General features: G+C 48.8%; 1 protein-coding gene across 1 annotated transcript; it reads left to right on the forward strand.

The window, feature by feature from the left end:
- The first annotated feature begins 618 nt into the window (after nt 1-618).
- On the forward strand, nt 619-2,077 carry LOC136462856 (GDSL esterase/lipase At2g04570-like). The gene is made up of 2 exons (XM_066461900.1): nt 619-1,035; nt 1,135-2,077. Exons 1-2 carry the CDS (start codon nt 643-645, stop codon nt 1,816-1,818), a joined length of 1,077 nt encoding a protein of 358 aa, XP_066317997.1. The 5' UTR covers nt 619-642; the 3' UTR covers nt 1,819-2,077.
- Nucleotides 2,078-21,433: the final 19,356 nt, after the last annotated feature.

A 21,433-nucleotide genomic window follows, 5' to 3' on the forward strand; every position in this document is an offset into this window, starting at 1 on the left:
CTTTTCCCGCACAGTGCCTCATCCCCTGCACGAACGTGCCATCCTAGACTCACAAGGTGCTCAACGCAATGCTCAAGCCGAGCGCGCCACAACTAGGTGCCGAAGATAACTGGGTTATGGCGCGCCAAATAAAAATGTTGTTGGAGAGTATTTTTTTAATTAAAATCTCTATTCCCAATAAACATTACCGTCTAATCTAAATCCAACCATCAATACTCATCCTCAGCCATGGGATTGAACACCTTCTCCCTTGTTGCTAGTTTATCTTCACTTTCAGACACCTGTAGGATATAAAATGTGTCCTAATAATAAAAAAGAATATAAAAAGTCTCTTGGATTTGTTTTTTTCTCTCTCTTCCGATACATCCCTCAGAAGGAACGATCGTGATAATATGGGGAAGTTAGTACTCGGTATAAAATGACAATATACTAGCGACAAATCATGGAAGTTTCCATTGAATGTGTAGTCGTCTCCATCAGTTGTAACCGCAGGATGGCCGAGTCACTAGTAGCTCGCCAAACCCTTCAAAAAGTCGACGGCAGGACATCAAGAAATTGACACCGGAATCCGGATCAACATGATCCAGTGACCAGTCCACCGAAATAAACTGAGCCGCAACTGCTGATCCGTGAACAGAGAACATGTCGGCATTGCGGCATTCTCTACCGATCATCCTCCTGCAGCTGTACATGCTCTGCGTCCTACCACCGGCGGCGGCTAAGGTCACTGCGCTGATCGTGTTCGGCGACTCAACGGTCGACACGGGCAACAACAACTACATCTCCACGCTCCTCAAGAGCGACTTCGCGCCCTATGGCCGCGACCTCCGGCCGCCGGGAAGCGGCAGTGGTGGCCAGCCCACCGGGCGGTTCTCCAACGGCCGCCTCGCCATCGACTTCATCTCCGAGGCTTTTGGCCTCCCCCCACTCGTGCCGGCGTACCTGGACCCCAACGTCAACATGAGCAGCCTTGCCACCGGCGCCTGCTTCGCTTCTGCAGGAGCCGGCTACGACAACGCCACGTCTGATCTTTTTGTAAGAAAGACGCCATCGTGCTCGTGCACAAAAAAATAGGTTCTTTGTTACGACGCCAGTGAACGCCGCCTCCGACAAACATGTCGATCCGTTTTGCAGTCCGTTCTGCCGCTGTGGAAAGAGCTGGACTACTTCAAAGAGTACGCGGCGAAGCTGAGGAGCTTCCAGGGCGAGGACAGAGCTCAGGAGACGCTGTCGGAGGCGCTCTACGTCGTGAGCATGGGCACCAACGACTTCCTGGAGAACTACTACGCCGTGAGGAGCGGCCACGCGGCGGAGTACGCGGAGTCGGCGTCGGGCTACGCGGGCTACCTCCTGGGCGTGGCGGAGTCGTTCGCGCGCGCGCTGCACGCGCTGGGCGCGCGCAAGCTGGACCTCAACGGGCTCCCGCCCATGGGGTGCCTCCCGCTGGAACGCCACGCGGTCACGGGCGCCTGCACCGAGGAATACAACGACGTGGCGCGGGCCTTCAACGCAGGCCTCCGCGACCTGGTGGCGCGCCTGGACGGCGATGGCGGCGCCAGGGTCGTCTACGGCGACGTGTACGGCCCTGTGGCGGACGTGCTCGCCGACCCGGCGGCGTACGGGTTCGAGGACGTCCGGGCCGGGTGCTGCGGCACCACGGGGCGGTTCGAGATAGGGTACATGTGCAACGAGGCCAGCCCGCTTACGTGCGCGGACGCCGGCAAGTACGCGTTCTGGGACGCCATCCACCCCACGGAGCACCTCCACTGCTTCCTCGCCGACCGCAAGATGAACACCACGCTCTACGTGTTCCAGTAAAAAAACATGGAACAGGGTCGCATCGCCGTTGCTTCGTTATCAAATTAAACAGCAGACAACAGTAAATCAATCCGTGAATCGAGCGATGCGGTTGTTCAACCATTTGCTGCAAGAGAGGGAAAGAAATGAAGCTACTACAAGACGTATACGGTTATGTTAGTTTCCCTGTCATGCAAAGCAATGGCGTGGAGGCAAGGACGCGTAGACATGTGCGACGCAACTACGGCCATGTTCTGCTGCATTTTTCAGCGAACGCAGTATTTTCCTCTCACAATCAATCAGTATAAACCGAATTTGAGCTAAACGAACCGGGCCTACACCTACTGACCTACATTTTCATTTTCTTCGTGCAAAACGGAGGATCATGTCAGTCCGCACACCCTAAAACTGCTACATAATTTTGATAACTACCACCTTAGAAAAAAAACATCATTTTAACACCTTATCGCTCAAAGCACAGTTTTCTTATGTCAGTCCGCAATAAATTTTCTCACCCTACAAAACTCTGTCGTGCTAATACAAAAGAAGGTGATGAATGGCACATCTAAAGCATTTCATTTTTCCTAAAAAGCAGGCGCCTGAAATCTGGCTTTGCTTTAGGCGACAACGTGATCCTTTGATCTAGTTTCAAGGTTCGTACATCTGATCCGTTAGATCTCCATCTCATGACTCACAATCGTTGCCTCAACAAATGCTAGTTTTCAATCACCTCCGAACAGAGCAAATCCCAAAGCATTTCGCATGTCTCCGAAGTCCACCTATTCTCCACCAACCGGTCATCTAGTAACATTACTCAATAACCACAAACAATGACCGAAAACAACTGAATAGATGAACTGTATTCCTTTGAGCAACACATGAGTAAGCTCCATCAAACTAGAGTCTCCCTTCTCCTAAAATACAAGTCAAGTAGTTGCATGGCCGAAGAGGAAGACATGTTCGTGAAGTCCGCAAGGCACCGTAGGTCTACCGACAATCAATGCTACACGTAGCTAGTCTTCCAAAGCAACGTTGAAGAGCAAGCGAAGTTGCGATCGATGAACCAATAAGTCCACATGGTGACATAAAGTGGATCATATCATCAACATGGAGATGAATTGGAATGCGCAAGGCAAATGTATATTTGTAGAGCATTTCATTTCATCGATCAAAGGCTATGTAGAGAAGTGCATGGCCATATTTAGGTTAGATGGTTGTACTATTAAGAGGGGCCAACTTGTTTGCATATCGGTCATCTAGTGCCACTTGAGCGATCTAACTTTGCATGCGATGCTAGGATTGAGTGGTGTGGAAAGAGGAGTGAAAATCCTTTGAAAAATGATTGTGAAAATGTTGTAGGGTGTCGGACCCTGAGAATTGGTCTGATGCCTAGCGTAGGGCCGGTCCGACGGTGCAGAAATCATTTCTGGACCTCTCTTGAGTGCGTCGGACCTTCGATAACGATTGGTCCGCCAGTCATCGAATCGTGGACGTTCAGACCTTGCGCAAAAGAGTCGTTGGGCGCTTACTGCTAGTTTCAAATGGTTGGTACACGTGGCATGTTTCTAGGGTGTCGGACCTTGACGTCCATGGTTCGACGCTATGCGTAGGACGGTCCGACGCTCTCGTGTTTTGCCTAATGAAGGGACCAATGGTCACTTTGCCCTTGGGGATATAAATAGGACCCTTGTCCACCTTGGGCTAGTTGATCAACACCCTTGGGACTTAGTGTCCATGTTTGGGGAGTGCTGGAGAGCCTCTAACCCACTTGTGCAAGTAGTGATTGCATCAGATTGCGAGTGAGTGATCGCTAGTGCGTTGCATTGAGAGATTACATCGAGTGGCACTAGATGATTAAGTTGCAAGCCAGTGGTGCTTGTTAGTCTTAGAGGTTGCCACCTCCTAGATGGCTTGGAGGCTTGTGTGCTTCGTTGTAGCACGCTCGAGATTGAGCGGTGCTCTGAAAGCGACCGCATCCGTATTGTGAACGGTGTTGTGCTCGCCCCATGAGAGATTGCGAAGAGCAACTCTAGTAAAAGCGAGGCGTGAAGAGCGTCAAGTGGTCCGGCCGGTTCAAGTGCTAGATATCATGGTGAGCACTCCATATGGGAGAGTGTGATATGGGGTCACCACTAGCCAGAGGATTGGCATCAACCTTGAGCTTGCCTCAACGGGGAATAAGTGGTTGGCAAACCACTAAATCTCGGGATAAAAATCATTGTCATCATCTTTCTGTTGGTTTGCAATTCTCTATCACAAGCTTGTATTTACTTGTTCATATTGTTGTGCTTGTGTTGTTGCTCCTGTCCTTGCTTAGCTTGTGTAGCTAAGTTGTTGTTGCTCTCTAGTTTAGCTTATGTAGCTTTGCTTGTTGAGTAGTGCTAGTGTGCTTAGGCTTTGTGCGTTTTCCATCACTAGCATGTGTAGGAGCTCTCTTTGTTGTACTAGTTGCAAAGGTTTGTGTGACCTTGCTAACTAGAATTGTGTAGGTGAGTTCTACTGTCAACAAAAGATGCTTGGTAGTCCTCCGAGGGGTATTCTACGAAGGTAGATTGATCGGTAGAGGTGCGCGTAATCAAGAACAAGAAGGCAACAGAGACATAAGAGTTAGACAGGTTCGGGCTGTCAGCACGACATAATACCATACTCCTGTGGTTTGTTGATTTGTATTGGTGATCGTATGACATTGCGTGTGTTTTAAAAGGGTCCCTGCCCGCCTTATATAGTCTGGGGGGCAGGGTTACAAATTGGTTAGATCTAGGAGATAACCGAAAAGTAATAACAGATTACATGAATCATGGGATCGAACATAATCTAACAGATCTCATAGTATCTTCAGGATATCTTCCCTGTGTCTTGCGGGCGCGCTGAGCAGCGCCGTGCTCTGCAAGGCTTCGTCTTATGGACTAGACCACCCCTGGGGGCACAACCCATGTAGTCTGCCGTGGGTATCCAGGGTCATACCCCCCACAGCTAGTCCCCGAGCGCCTTGTATTCACTGTGCAATGACGTCTTGAGCTTGTTCGAGCAGGTGTGAATAAAGCTGAGCAGTCAGACTCATAGTCTGACCACCATAATTAGTCACCGAGCAGTTGTGAACCATCACCGAGCAAAGTATCCCAAGTAAGGCTTGTCAGAAGGATGTAAGGAGCTCAAGTTCAAAATCGAAAATTTTCTCGCTGTGAACCAAGTGTGTCCACTTAGAGTTCGACCATGAAAAAGGGAGGTAATCGTCTTCAACTTTAGGAGGCACGGAGTCTTCCAGATTAGAGAAAACACACTCACCGCAAGGTGAAGTGTGCCTACTTAGTCCTAGAGCCTGACAGTAGGTGATATAGTCACGTGGTGCCAAGGTCTAGAAAGTAGAAGAAAGGCAAAAGACCAGTCAAGCAAGCAACCAGTCCATGGGCGGAGCCCTGAAATGAAAAGCACACAGTCACCGCAAGGTGAAGTGTGCCCACTTAGTCCCCGAGCCTGACAGTAGGTGACGTGATCACGTGGTGCCAGGGTCAAAAACAACAGTACAAGAAGAAAGTCCCCAGTGTGGTGAGGAACCAAGTCGTAATGATGATGTAGTCCCCGAGCCACAAGTGGAAATCTCAGAGAAAAAACCAGAGTAATGGCTGTACAATAGAAATTACTGAGCCTTGATGGTATTGTGGAGAAGTCGGCGAATATTCGGTGTGCAGTTCCAAGTTGCGTCGGAGAATAGGCGATATGGGCCACAATTGTGTAGAAGCCCAGATAACGGCCCAGCACGCTGCTTCAGGGAATTCGAAAGGGCGCAAATCATGGTACGGTTTTCCAAAAACCCTTGAATGCAAAAAGTTGAGAGGTTGCCTTTATAACTGTGTCGCCGCACTTCGCGCTCCCACCTTTGCCACTCCGCCACTTCGTCTTCCTCCTTGCCTCATGCTCCCCCATTCGCATTCACACGCGCTTCCGCCGCCAGTCCCAATCTAGATCTGAGAAATGGCGTCGAAGAGGAGAGGTGGTAACCCGAAGAAGGCGACCGCCGAAGCAAGCCGTGATAAGGAATGGGTGCCATCACTCATGGGAGAGATGGAGCTCAATGAGATGGTGGAGGCGAATGTTCTTCCTGACCGAGTCACCGCCGGATGGCGTCCGGCCGACGATGAGCCTTATCCGATGCCACACATCGATGAAGTTGTAGTGTTTGAAGATTGTTTCTGGCGTGGATTAGGACTTTTGGTACATCCGTTCTTACAGGATCTGTTGGAGTTCTGGGGAGTGAGTTTGTGCAATCTGCATCCAAACACCATTTTGCACATTGCTGTGTTTATCCATTTCTGCGAGGCGTATCTTGGCATTCTTCCCCACTTCAATCTTTTTTGACACCTGTTCTGGCTAAAGAAGAAGGGCAGGGGTGGTTCCAAGGTGGTCGGCTATGTGTATCTATAGCTCCACGATGGGATGGCGGGCGAGTACATTACTGTGCCGCTAAATACCTCGCTGAAGGGGTGGAACGCTAGGTGGTTCTACATGAAGTAGAGTCATCCTGCCGTCTGTTGCGACATCAACCAAATTCTAGAGAACCAGAAGAGCTGGTCGAAGAAGCCGACCAGTGCTGATATGGATCAAGTGAAGGAGCTCCTTGGCTGATAAAGGGCATGAAGATGAATGGACTGGTTGTGGCGGTGAGCTTTATAGTGCGCCGCATCTAGCCCTGCAAGGAGAGGGCCCATCCGGGCTTTGACTTCAAGAGAGACACTGACAACACCCAGGAGAGGTGGGAGAAACTGACGAAGGAGGCTGTGCTACGCCGAGCCAGAGTTATTCGCTCTAAATGTGCCGTTTAGCATGCCAGGGCAACCGAGAGCCTTAAACTGCACGAACCCACCTCCTCAGGTAAAAATCTTGACTATTGTTCCTGGTGATTTTATCTCATGCCGGTGTCGAGCAGTGAACTGATTCACTTGTGGAAAGATCCATTTGTAGGAATGGGCAGCATACTTCTCAGGCATGCTGAGGAGCAATTGGCTGAAGGCAGTAGACGCCAGGCCAACCACTCAGCCGGAGGAAGGTGCCGTCAGCACCTCATCTGAATCCGGAGGCGTAGGTGCTGGTCGGACGGAGAGTCTCCCTAGTGTCGGAGAAGGCCCGGGGGGAAAGGGTGGCGCAAGATGAGCCAACCCAAAAGAAGAAGACAACAGTGGATGTAGCTCCCCGTAGGCCAGGCGACATCTCGCTTGGTGGCGATCGAACCGCTCGGACACAAAGTGCGGCGATATCCGAGTGGTCGGACGACGAGGAGGCTCTCGTAGCTCCCTCTCCGGGCACTAAGGCGCCATCACACAACACGCACACGGAGGTGTAATCGGAGGGAGGGGAAGGAGTCCCTGAGCAACAGGCGGAAGAGACGCCGATGGTGGGGGCTGTAACAGAACCGACCAATTATACGAAATTAAGTAAGAAAATCATCCGTCGGAGCAGACGATTTAGCAAACTTAAGCCCGTATAACCCGGTAGTCCGTGAAATCATGAAGGATTTCAAACCAACTCACATCCCAGCCAAGATCGTAATAAGTTTAGCGGTCACCATCACATATTACATAAAAGTTCGCATCTCCGATACATCAGAGTTTAAACATAGTTATTACAAAACGAGTTCAAATAGAAGTAGCGGAAGCCATTTGTTCAAAACCACACACTCACACGGAGTTCAAATACAGTGCCAGCTAATGATCATCTCCAACAAAAGCATCAGACAAGACGTAAGGAATGACCATGCCCATGGTCCTAAGTATCACCCATCGCAGGATAAAGGCAGTTGATACAGTAGCCGTAATATATCTGCCCATCTGCAACAAGTGGGAATAAAACCCTGAGTACGAGAAGGTACTCAACTAGACTTACCCGACATAACCGAAAATAAGTGACACCAAGGATTATGATGGGCTTTATAGTAGTGTAGCTGACTCATTGGCAAAAAGAAGCATTTTTAGCATTTCAAGAACCTTTCCAAAAGCATTATTGTCAAGTTAATTATTATTAACCTATCGACTAGATTTGCACCTATACTAGAGCAAACATGTGATTAAGCAGATAATGATAACCAATGATCATTAACAACTTCCATATTGTCATATTCATTATAACTGTCCAAGTGTTCCATCAACATTACTACGATGAAGTAACTCAAGTCAAGTGCTCACTATCCAGGAGCGATGGCGATTCGAATCGATTCCTAACCAGCTGGTGATTTATTCCTTACACAAACCTCACTCACCCGCTAAAGTGAGGTATCGGTCACCGAGGCAACTATCCAGGAATCTTGAGTTTGCCAGGAACCACATGTACCCGGGGGCCGACCGACTGCACTTTGGTCTTATCATCTCGCCCCCGTGTCCTACCACACCTGCTCCAGCACAGTGCGCTGCGGGCAATCTACTCGGTCCGAATAATCTCCCAGCTTCGTGGTCGAAAGGTACTTTATTTGGCCAGCTAAATGTAAGGCATGCGTTCAACATGACTCGAGGCCCAACAACGGTCGGTCCTTAATCGACACAGACGGAAAGCACTACAGTCCAAAACTCTGCAAGCCTCCGTCCGGTCTCAACTTCATTTAACACTTAGTTATACCATGACTACATAGTTATCCAAGCAGATCCAGGTAACCACCTATAGCTCGCAGGTGACAGGAAATCACCTGACTTCTACCGGTCTAAGCCAGCTAAGCATTGACTCGACTACGGATACCAGGGTAATAAGGATATGGTATAACAAAGGTAGACAAGGTATAATGTAGCAATAGTTGCAAACAACTCCTGAACGTAATGCATCAATTAAAGTAAAGTATTTAATTAACAATTGCAAACCGGGGAGAAAATGCTCCAAGGCTTGCCTCTCTCGAAGGAGCTTGGGCGGTGATCGGGGCACTCCGGAAGTTCCTCAACGTCCTCCTCGTCGGCTTCAGTCACTTCCTACGGCTACACCTCGAGCTGCTCCTCGGGCTCCTTGGGTATGACGACTAGGTTCTCGGTTTGCGATCCTGTATGATGCATGTGCATAAGTGCTTATGCAAAAAGTGCATCGGATGAAATGAATACAATGGATATGCTTGAATGCAAGGTAGTCAACATCATCCAAGAACATATACTACAAGCACATGTCATCTACTGCATTCTCTTCTACTACTAATATGCTAAGTCAACACATCTTATTAAATGCTTCAAAGATACACCAAAGCTTCACTAATTTCTTAATCACACATAAAGCAACACTTGATTAAACCCTAATTAATAATAGGTTTGAATAGCAACATCTATTTTTATTGCTTAGAAAAATCTTAGAAAATTACCATAGCACAGTACTACCCTAAGTAGTCTACCATCAGATTTTTATGGTATTTGAATGAGTGGATTAGCCTACACAAAAATAACAAGATATGGCATGATCATGAACATGAAAATACTTTGTACTGTGAAAAGTGCCAAACACCAGATGAAATATTTTTCCTATGTTCTACACAACAAATAATCACTGTACAAAAATTATCACATGCATGTTTTATACAAATTTTGCTCTCTAGCGAAAATAACAAAAATCAGCCATTAAAGGCACTTGAACTACACCTCATAATTTTTCTATAGTACATGCATGACACATATTTTTCCTAAGAAGTACATTACACAAGAAGAGTAACAAACTTAAAATCATATTTTTCTGATACTTATAGGATTTACTAACCATTTTACAAGATATCAGTAATATCAAGAATTAATTAAAGCTCTACAGAAAAGTATCTCAAAAATGACATGCAATATTTTTATCATGTAGATCTGGTGACAAGGAACCTAGCAAAATTTGTTTCAATAAATTTGGAGCCAAAATGAGTACACAAACATTTTCCAAAGCATTTAACAAAAATCTGAAAAAATCATTTTTGAAATCCTTTTAAACTTCAGCTGACGAAATTGTTGGGTGCACCCGGTGCTATGCACCCAGAGGGGCTGCCAGGCGGGACCCAGCGGGTCAACCGGACCCACTGGCCAGTCACCTGGAGCCCTCACCAGCCACTGCGGCTGGGCCCTACGGCCCCACGGGTCAGCGACCCGAGAGCAGGGGAGGAGCTCCGCCGGCCGGTGCTCACCGGCGGCGAGCCCTTCCGGTGGCGCGGGTGGTGCCAGCGTGCACACCACGCCGAGCCGCACCGGCTGGGAGGGTGGCGCTGGCCCGGCGACGTGATGGACCACGTGGCCACGGCAGCGCGCTCGCCGGAGAGGAAGGAGGCGCCAAGCTCAGCTCTTACCTCGACGACGGCGGCCGCAAGCGAGCGCAAGCGAGGCAGGGAGGCTAGGCGGAGCTTCTGGCGGCGGGAATCGAGGAATGGAGGCGTGGGAAGGGGGTATGTCGTCGGCGAGGCGCGGCGCGCGGTGGCGGAGCTCGTGGCGCGCACGGGAGCTGCGGTCGCTGCTGCTGAGTGAGTGAGGGAGTGGAGTGGAGAGAGCAGCGCTGTGGGCAGAAGAAGGCGCGCACGTGGAGGGCGAGGCAGGCCGTGGCTGCCACATGGCGGGCGTCGTCGGCGCATGGTCGCCACGCGGCGGTCGCGCTCTGGAGCGGTCGGGACGCGACGCGCAGGAACGGCGCAGTGCAGCGCTGGGGCAGGCCGTGCGCGCGAGGTGGGCTGGGCCGGATGTGGGGTGGGCGAGCGACGGGCGCGGTGGCAGGCCAGGCCGGCTTCGGCCGTGGGCCGAGAAGCGAGGCGGCGGCCCGTGAAAGGATAGAAACACTTTTCAATTTTTTTATTTTCAAGGAAATTTCAAATAGCAGTTTTCAAATACCCTTTTGAGCAAGAAAATGACTTCTTTTGAAAATGGCCCAAAAATAAAAGTTGCTTAGAATTTAATCCTCTACATTTTTGCTTTTATGACCAAAGTCCAATTCTTGCTAGATTTTGAAATAAAAAAAATTAAAGTCAATTTTAACTCAAAGCCCTAATTTTGGAGAATTATTTTAAAAGCAAAATTTGGCAATAATTTAGATACAACTTTGCTCCAAAAATTGTGCTAAATAATTCTAGATGATTTACAATCATAGCCAAACATGTTCTACTAACCTAGCAAGCATAACTTAGGGCAAAATAACTCTAAATGAGTGTATGCAACATTCATGTTTCGTGAGCATGTTTCATATGTTTCGAAGCAGGGTTTCAGTTATTATTTACACGATTAGGCATGTATGATTAGGATGCTTAATAATGCATAATATGCATGATTTGCAGTGCCTAAATGCTGGCATAACACCGGGGTGTTACAGGGCCGCAAGACCTCTAGCCCAGGCCACGTGGGTTGACCCTAGGGCAGCCCCAAGGTGCTCGGGGAGGTAGCACCGGTTTAGAACCGTCTACCGAGAAGCTGATGTGTAAGTATCTTTGTCTTGGGATCAGTAGCTTTCTAATTTTCATAGTTGTGGTGATCGATGAGCTGATCTGATGCAGGATGGGGCGCGCAGAGGACCTGAATCCTTTGGGCCAGACTGGCGAGCAGCCGGGGGCTATTCCCGGTGTAGAGACATTACAGATGGACTCCGCCCTAGAGTCCTCGGGCACTCATCGGTCTACGGAGGAGTCGACCACCGCTGTTGATGGAGGTGGCGGCAGAGAGCGGTTGGCGACGATGAGAGCCACCGAGTCTTCGGAGGCAGAGGCGAGAGCTGCTGATGTCATGCCGGAGTCTGGGGCATAGAGGCCGACAACGTTGGAGGAGCAAGCGGCACGCTCGAAGTTGCCACAGGGCATGGTCGGTCGCTTTGTGTGGCCACCGAGCCCCCAGGGAGCGCCATCAAGCCCCGAGGGAGTGACACCAGCTGTGGAGGAAGAGGAAGAGGTTGAGGAGTTTGAGCGTGAAGAATCACGACCTCAAGCCGTCCGCAAGCGGGGGGACGAAGTTGTGGTCATAGAGGAGGAGGACACCTCCAGGGAGGTGAAGAGGCTACGGTCCACTCTTTCCATAGCCATGAAGCAAATTGAGGTTAATATTGCATCGGCGATGTCCGTATTTAGCATTGGAGAAGAACGTCTAGAGGACCTAGCGCGAACGGGATCTTACTGAATCCAACGCCAAGGACCTAGAGTACCAGAAGGGCATCCTATCCGAGCAGCTGAAAACCATCTCCGAGCAGCTAGAGCGCACCTCTGAGCAGCTGAACAACATCTCTGAGCAGTTGGGGCGCACCTCTGAGCAGCTGAGAGACGTCTCCGAGCAGAAGAAAGGTACTAAGTATCGGTGAGTTTGTTCTGTATTGCTAAATAGTCTTGATGTTGCTGTACACCATTATGTTTGTAGAGCAAGATGCGGAGCTCGGCCAGTTGCGAGAAGTCATCGGTCAACTCCAAGCGGAGAAGGAGAAAGCGTCCAGGCGAGTGGAGAAACTGGTCGAGGATCTAGAAGGTGAGTAATTCATGGTCGGAGTTGTTGCAGAAATAATTTCTTCACTTGACAAATCCCTTTGGTGTCTACAGAATACTATCGAAGGACAAGGGCATAGTTTGACATGCTAGAGCTGGAGGCCAAGACCCAGAGGGGAAAACTTGATGTCGTGGTGGCCGGAGTTAGGCCGGTGCTCGACTATATCGACATGGAGGTTGCTCCTCAGCCCAACAATAGGCCACCATGTCCGGATGCCATCATCGACAGGTGCAAAGTGGCATGGGAGAACTTCAAGAGCTTCAACTGCGACGCCACTATCTCTGTCATGACACACACCCTTGCGGTGGTCCGGTCTCACAACCCTGCCATCAATCTTTGAGCGATAGGGGCAAGATTCACCAGAGGGACAGGTGTGACGAAGCAGGAGCAGTTGAAGGATGAGGTGGAGGACGTGGCGAAGAGTCTGGCCAGCGATGTCGATCTGTTCGGCGAGGTAGACAGTGATGGACAAACCTCAGTGGAGAGGAACCTATATGGGACATCTAGAGAGGAGAGTTAGATGCGCAAGGGCATAAGCAAATATTTATGTATTTGTATAAATGTTGTATGTAGATGACATGTGCATGTTTATGCGGCTTGCTAGCACTTTTAGTGAAAAAGAAACTTGTTGTTAACCCTAACACATTTATACATGGTATAAGTAGCGGACGAGCAGTTAGTTCTTTACTGGGCTCTTGGCCTTGGCTAGCCCGTATTCCATAACATTGAGCGCTGGAGCCCGTGCACGTGTAGGAGGAACAGACATGATCGAGGAACCACAACTGACCACCCATAACGCAGAGCACGGAGCCCGTAGCACATGTAGGGAGAGATCGGAGACTGGGTTTTCTCCAAAGAACACAGAGCGTAACGTGTGCTGCTTGATGGTTGGTGAAATATCTTAAAGATATTTTAGTATGGAGAAGCGTGGCAGAGAATTTATGGAGATCACGTATAATTGTGGGAGTTTGTTAAGGAGTAGCTTAGAGCTGGAGACCGTAAATGGAGATTAAACCAAAGTGGAGAAATAGTGGAGACAAATTATGGTGATAAAAACTTTATTCATCATGGAGTAGAGAGTACATATCTAGAGCGTTTCAAGGATAGAAATGTATAAAGTGCTCGATGTGCCACAAATTGGGGATATCGACTCCTTCCATGTCACATAGCTAGTAAGACACTAGTCGGGTAACCTCTTTAACCACGTAAGGCCCTTCTTAGGGGAGGAGAGCTTATGCATCCCTTTAGTTTTCTGCTTTCTGCGGAGAACGAGGTCGCTGACCGCAAATGAACGACCTTTGATATTGCGATTGTAGTATCTTCGCAGGCCTTCTAGGTATTTGGCCATTGGGATGCAAGTGATCAGGCGTTCTTCTTCGACCCTATCGACGTCCTCTGTCCGAACAGTTGTGGCTTGCTCTTCATTATAATGCTCTACTCTGGGTGCTCAAAAGGCAATATCCGCGAGAAGTACGACCTCTGAGCCATAGACCAAAAAATATGGAGACACATCGGTGTTGCAACTAGCTTGAGTGCGCAGTCCCTAGACCATAGCTGGGAGCTCTTTGAGCCATCTGCCCAGATGTTTTTCCTCTTTCTAGTATAGTCTCTTTTTAGGGCATCGAGGATCATGCCGTTTGCCCATTCAACCTGGCCGTTGGCTTTAGGATGGGCAACAGAGACGTATTTGATGGAGATGCATCGGTCTTCATAGAAGTCCTAAAAATGGTGGCCCATGAATGTAGTTCCAAGATCAGTGATAATGTTGTTCGGGAGACCGAATCTGTGGATGATGTCTTCGAAGAGCTTGACTATTTTCTTTGCAGTAGCTGAAACAAGTGGCTTGTACTTGATCCACTTGGAGAACCTGTCGATGGTAACATACATGTACCGAAAACTGCCTGGCGCGGGCTTGAAAGGCCCGATCATGTCGAGTCCCCAGCATGCAAAGCGCTAGGAAGCTAGGATGGTCTACAATTCCTGTGCTGGCACGTGTATTTGTTTTGCGAAAAATTGACATCCTTCACAACGTCGGACGAGGTCTTCTGCATCAGTGATGGCCGTGGGCCCATAAAAAACAACTCAAAAAGATTTGCCGACCAGGTTTCTCGAGGCCACGTGATTACCACAGGAGCCAGAGTGAATTTCAAGAAGTAGTTTCAACCCTCTTCTTGGGTGATGCAATTCTACAGTATCCCTTCCTTGGCACTTTTCCTCATCAAGTTCTTGTCTACCAGCATGTAATGCTTGCTGTAATGGATGAGGCATTCAGCTTTGGTCTTGTTGGCTAGTACGTTGGCGCTAGTAAGGTACTTGATGAACTGTTCCCTCCAATCTACGGCCGGCGAAGGTACTGCAAGTACCAGCTGCTCGGCGGGTGGGGGGATTTCTTAAACTTCCTTCTCTTCCTTAATAGATGGCGTAAAGAGGTCTTGAACAAAGACCCTAGGCGGAATCACAGAGCAAGAAGAGCCTATCTTAGATAGGTGGTCGGTGAGCTGATTTTGATCTTGTACCACATGATGGTACTCGATATCGTAGAACTTCCCTTTGAGTTTCCTGATCTCAGCGCAGTACACGTCCATCTTCTCTCTGGAACAGGACCAATATTTGTTGACCTGGTTGATGACCAGCGTGGAGTCTCCATATATCATGAGGCATTTGATGCCAAGCTCGATGGCTATACAGAGTCCGAGGAGACATGCTTCATATTCCATGTCGTTGTTGGAGGCTAGAAAATGAATTCGAAGGATGTATTGGAGCTTGTCCTTGGTCGAAGTAATGAATAAAATGCCAGCACCAGCACCATTGATGTTGAGGGCGCTATTGAAGTACATCACCTAGTGCTCGGGGCAAGCAGTGGGGATGGGCTCTTGGATCTTGGTCCACTCAACGACAAAGTCAGCCAACGCCTATGACTTAATGGTAGGCCTGCTTCTGAATTCGATGGAGTAAGTGTCGAGCTCGACTGCCCACTTGACAATGCAACCATTGGCCTCTTTGTTACGGAGAATGTCCCCTAGAGGGAACTTGGTGACCACGGCGATCTTGTAGTACTCGAAGTAATGGCAGAGCTTGCGCGACATGACCAAGATGGCGTATAACAGCTTCTGGACCTAAGGGTAACGAGTTTTGGACTCATTAAGAGCCACACTAATGAAGTAGACCGAATGTTGCACCTTATAAGCATGCCCGACTTCCTCGAGCTCAACGACGATAGTTGTGCTAACGATGCAAACGGTGGCGGCGATGTAGATCAATAAGGTTTCATCTGGTCAAGGCACCGTCATGATCGTAGGCTTCGTTATGAACAACTTGAGCTGCTCAAAGGCCATATCAGCCTCCTCCGACCAGGAGAAGCGCTTGGAGGCCTTGAGTAGTTTGAAGAACGATAGTCCCTTTTTTGTCGAGGCATGATATGAAGCGGTTGAGAGCAACCATGCACCCTGTGAGCTTCTGTATATCATTTACGCAGGTTGGCCGTTCCATATTGGTAATGGTGGAGATCTTATCGGGATTAGGTTCGATACCACGGGCACTGATGATGTAGCCCAGGAGTATGTCGGATAGAACTCCAAAGATGCACTTTGAAGGGTTCAACTTCCATCTATATCTTTTCAGGTTGGCGAATGTTTCTTCGAGGTCGGTGATGAGATTGTCGACGGTTTTGGACTTGACGACCACATCGTCGATGTAAGCTTTGATGTTGCGGCCTATCTGTTGGTCAAGGCACATCTAGATGGCCTCGAAAGGCGTGATGAATGATGTTTTGATCTGGTCATCCTCTTTGAGAGATATCTGGTGATAGCCGGAGTAATAGTCGAGGAAAGAGAGGAGTTCGTAGCTGACGGTGGAGTCTACAACCTCGTCTATTCGAGGCAGACCAAAGGGGTCTTTAGGGTAGTATTTGTTGAGATCAGTGTAATCAACACACATTCTCCATTCTTTATTCTTTTTTTGAACAAGAACTGGATTTGTTAGCCACTCGGGATGATACACTTCTTTAATAAATCCAACAACTAGGAGCCATTTTATTTCTACCCGAATAGCCTCCTTATCTGGCGTGAATCATCAAAGTTTCTGCTTGATCGGTTTGGCGGTCTGTGAGATATTCAAGGAGTGCTCGATCTTCTCCCATGGTACCCCCGGCATGTCTCTAGGTTTCCAAGCAAACACGTCGGCGTTGGCACATAGGAAGGAGACGAGCATGCTTTCCTATTTGGGCTTGAGATGAACCCCAATCTTGATGGTCTTGGCGGGGTCATCGAGGCCGAGGCCAGCCTCCTCTGTTTCCTTGGACTTAGCGAAGGCACATGGAGGCTCCAGCGCTGGGATCTCTAGGTCATCAGTGGGCACCGTCTTGGCGTCGATGACCATGCTAGCCATCTGGATAGAGAGGTCTGGCTTCGGCGAGGGTGAGACTCTCTGCTTCGCAGGCGTAGGCGATGAAGAGGTTGGCCCACAAAGCTATAACTCCAGCAGGCAAAGGCATCTTTAGTACCAGATAGGCATAGTGCGGTATGTCCATGAACTTGGCCAGAGCTGGCTGACCAAGTATGGCGTGGTAGGCGGTGTTGAAGTCAGTGACATAGAAGTTGATGTGCTCGACGTGGAAGTTGCTAGCCGTGCCGAATTATACTGGGAGGGTGATCTCTCCTAGCGGTTTGGATGCCCTGCCAGGTACCACACCCTAGAAGGAGGAGTCGGAGGGAGTGAGGTCTTCTATTCCAATGCCCAGCTCCTTTAGGGCTCTAGTGAAGAGGAGGTTCAGAGCGCTTCCACCGTCGATGAGTACTTTCCTGAAGAGTACTTTCTTAATGGTGGCATCGAGGATGAGGGGGAAACGCCCTGTGTAAGGGATGTCTGCCCATTGGTTGGCCCTGCTGAAGGTGATGGGGACCTCAGACTAGGGCGATAGCTGGGGTTAGCGATGGTGTCTTCTGTGTTGATGACGAGCACCCGACGGGCGGTGAGCTTTCGATCTCTTTGGCTCTCGGTGGTAGTGAGGCCCTCGAAGATAGTGGTGACCACCTTGTTGTGATTCTAGAAGGCGTTGTTGTTATCCCCAGGTGGTCGGTGACTTCTGGCTTCATCGTCGTTGTCGTCGTCCTTCTTTTTGGCCTGGAACTCCTTAGCCAAGCCAAGGTAGTCCTTCATCTTGTGCTTATTGTTCTTGTAGAGGGGCATGGGCCTTTAAGGATCTTCTTGTACTGCTCATCATAGTTGTGCTTGGCGTGAGGTTCATCGACGACAACGATGATGTGGTCTGGTCAGTGGTGGTGATATTGACTAGCTTTGGTCCCTTTTGGCTGATCACGGCTGCTGTCCTGATGGTGGCCACGGTCGTTGTAGCAGCGATCACTGTGGCGTCGTTCATCGGGGCATTCATCGCTGCGGCTAGCTGGGCGGTGAGTGCCCACATCCTCATTGAAGCAAACTTCGGCTTCTTCGGCATCGGCATACTGATCGGCGGTCGTAATCATCTCACCAATCCTCTTTGGCGGCTTGCGATTGAATTTGGAGCAAAGGTGATGATGATAGAGTCCTCGGATGAAGGCGGTGATGACTTCTGCTTTCGTGATGTTGGGAATAGAATTCCTCATCTCAGAAAATCGCCTGATGTAGCTACGGAGGAGCTCAAACAATTTCTAGTAGATGCGATTTAGATCATGCTTGGTGCCTGGCCAAGTACACGTAGCCATGTAGTTGTTGGTGAAGACTTTCTTAAACTATTCCCAAGATCCGATGGAATCCGGGGCGAGGCTCGTGAGCCAGTTTAGCATGGTTGGCGTGAGCATGACGAGAAGATAGTTTATCATGACACTGGTATCTCCCCTGGCGGCGCGCACAGTGATGGCATAAGCTTGAAGCCGCTGTGTGGGGTTCATTCGTCCTTCGTAGGGCTCGACCCCGGTGATTTTGAAACCATGGAGCCACTGGAGTGTTCGGAGTGCTCTTGTGAATGCTCGGGGCCCTTCGGGATCGTCACCGTCATGATCGGTGACATTGCCAGCGTTAAGCGGCTGGAGAGCTATGTTCGGATTATCGAACTCTTGCTCGTATTCTTGGCGTCGGCCTACTTCCTCTTCATGGCAGGAGAAACGGCGCCCATCGATATGACGTCGCATGTCCTTGAGATTGTTGATGTGCGCCCGGACATCTTGTTCCACTTCTTGGTCATGTTGGCGAGGGTAGTCGATGCGGTTCCCCCTGGCCCCCCCTAGAGGGGTTGTCTGTCATCACGATGCTGGTCGGTGAAACGGCTTTTGCTGGGGCGGCGATTGGATCTTGGCACGGCGGATCGATGAATTGAGCTTGTCTAGTAGGAGGGTCCCTGATCCTAGCAGAGCTCATTGACTTGGCAGTGTGCAGCTTTAAGCATCGTGGCAACCTTAGCGACCTCCGGCGTTTGCTTGAGCCGAGCGATCTCATTAGCAGCCACGGCCAAGTTGGCGCTTGGAGTCTTGTAGACATCGTGACCATCGACACAGATGAATTCATCATCGAGGTTGTGGCAGAGTGGGCGTGGCCTCCCTTGCGAGTCGAGCTGTTCTCTGTTGCGGGCAGCCTCGGCTAGCACAATGGCGGCCTCATTTGCTCAGCGCTACGTATGGTTGGCATTCCTGTTGACACGAACGGCGCGGTCCTCGTCGGTTTCCCCATCCCATCGGGGGCTATCGATGCTGACATTGAAAATCCCGCCTCCCTGGAAGGGTGGGAAAGGAGGTTGGACGGCGACGGTTTCGGAGACAGTCTCCGTAGAGCCCTAGGACTCAGAGTCTGGGTTTTCCTCTAGGATGGTTTGGGGGGATGCTTCGGGACGTCGACCGATTTGTAGCATGTTGATGGTTGGCGAGAGCTGGTTGGCGATCTGATCGGCAAGAGGATAGAGGTCTCCCACCTGGTCGGTGAATTTGCCCCTTAGGGCATCTTTGTAGGAGGCAGCGATGCTGGTGAGCCCAAAGGGTAGGGCTATAACCCCTAGAGTTTCCTAATCAGCCTTCGATAGACCGGAATCGAAGGGTGGTCGGTGCTGAACCAGATTGGTTAGAGGCGATTCCGCGATGGAGAGGCAGTCGGCAAGTTTCTGGCCAACCTGATCGATGGATTCGATGAGATCATCGTTGTTGAGCTGCTTCCTCGGGTAGCGGGGGAGCAGGCGCCGAGTTGTTGATGAAGACAACCTCGGAGGTGGTTCTGATATCGGATCTGCTGTTGCAGGTGCTGGTGTGGCCGACGCAGAATCGATCTGCACCAGATCGATGATCTCTCCGTCTTCGTCAGCATTGATGACCCAGGAGATCGATCCGACCGTAAAGATCTGGCTGGGCTTTGGGGAGGACGAAGAGCCTGTAAAATATACCATCTTGTTCGTCATAGAAATAACATGCACACCCCTACCTGATGCGCCAACTGTCGACAAAAGATGCTCGGCAGTCCTCCAAGGGGTATCCCACGAAGGTAGATTGATCGGCAGAGGTGCGCGTAATCAAGAACAAGAAGGCAACAGAGACACAAGAGTTAGACAGGTTCGGGCCATCAGCACGACGTAACACCCTACTCCTGTGGTATGTTGGTTTGTATTGACGATCATATGACATTGCATGTGTTTTGAGGGGGTCCCTGCCCGCCTTATATAGTCTGAGGGCAGGGTTACAAGTCGGTTAGATCTAGGAGATAATCGGAAAGTAATAACAGATTCCATGAATCATGGGATCAAACGTGTCCTAACAGATCTTGTAGTATCTTGAGGATATCTCCCTGGTGTCTTGCGGGGCGCGCCGAGCAGCGCCGTGCTCTGCAAGGCTTTGTCTTGTGGACTAGACCACCCCTGGGGCGTAGCCCATGTAGTCTGCTGTGGGTATCCGGGGTCGTACCCCCACATCTACCTAGCCTGGCACCTTAGTTGCTTAATTAGGATCTTTTGTAAGGTGTTTGAAAAATTAGATAGAGAGGTGTAGTGTTGGCTAGTCCGAATAATTTTAATTTCGTATTTATTTTAGTTAGTTAGCGTAATTAGTTTTAGAAAAGACTATTCACCCATCTGATCGGACACCTCGACCCATCAAAGGTTGAAATGACCGTAGACGGAGCAAACTTTTGTATGTTGATAAATTTTCCAATTGAATCTTCAACTTATAATAACATTAGGTTGTAATTTAAATTACCCTTTGATGTTAAATAATAGAAATCTAAACATAGTTCAGTACCAAAGTTTAATTTAATAAACATAGAAAAAGTTCACAAGTTAATACCTAATAACATGGAAAGGGATGTCGACAGAGCCATTAAATTAAAATGTAAAAGAGGGATATAGAAGTGAATTGTTCAAAATGGCATGTGCTGTTGTACCAACATTAGGCTCATATATACTCACTCCATTCCAAATTATTTAATGTTTTAGCTTTTTTAGATATCTAGCTTTTCTAGATACATAGCCTTTGCTATGCACTTTGATATACATTATATCAAGATAAATATATAGTAAAAGCAATATATATAGAGAAAAGTTAAAATAGCTTATATAGTTTGAAATGGTGTGAGTATAATACTAGCTCAAGATCATGGCATTGCCAACAGTGTTTTTTCAGCGGGAAGGTGTTTTTCTTTCACAATAATTCAGTCAGAATAGTATTTTTCAGTCAATTAAGTCAAGTTTTAGCCAGCCGAACGAGACCAAAGAGGGGTAATGCATGAGAAAAGTCTTCCCGTATGATTGTGCTCCTAGAAAATTTCTTAATATACTTCCAAACACGGGCGGACCTTTTTCCTAACGTGACCTTCGTCCATATCTACCCATCACAAGACCTGGCCACTTCGTACAAATCTCTGCACCAACTGAGCCATTCTGGCAAAACTGAATGCTCACGTCTGCCTAGGTACAGTTTAGATGCAAATTTTTTTTGCAAAATGAAGACGGTAGTATTTTTGTTATTATTTAACAATTAGTGTCCAATCATAGTTTAATTAGGCTTAAAAGATTCGTCTCGTAGATTTCGTCTAAACCGTGTAATTAGTTTTATTTTTTATTTATATTTAATGCTTCATGCATGCATCCAAAGATTCGATATGACGGGGAATCTTGAAAAATTTGGCAAAACGAAGTGGAACTAAACAGGGCCCTATTCGGGACAAGATGCCAATCAAAATCATCTCTATTATTGTTTGGTTGGCCGGTTCATATCATTACGGTTCGTCCGATTCGT

The sequence above is a fragment of the Miscanthus floridulus genome, chromosome 7 (genome assembly GCF_019320115.1).
Source record: "Miscanthus floridulus cultivar M001 chromosome 7, ASM1932011v1, whole genome shotgun sequence".
Taxonomy (NCBI): Eukaryota; Viridiplantae; Streptophyta; class Magnoliopsida; order Poales; family Poaceae; genus Miscanthus; species Miscanthus floridulus.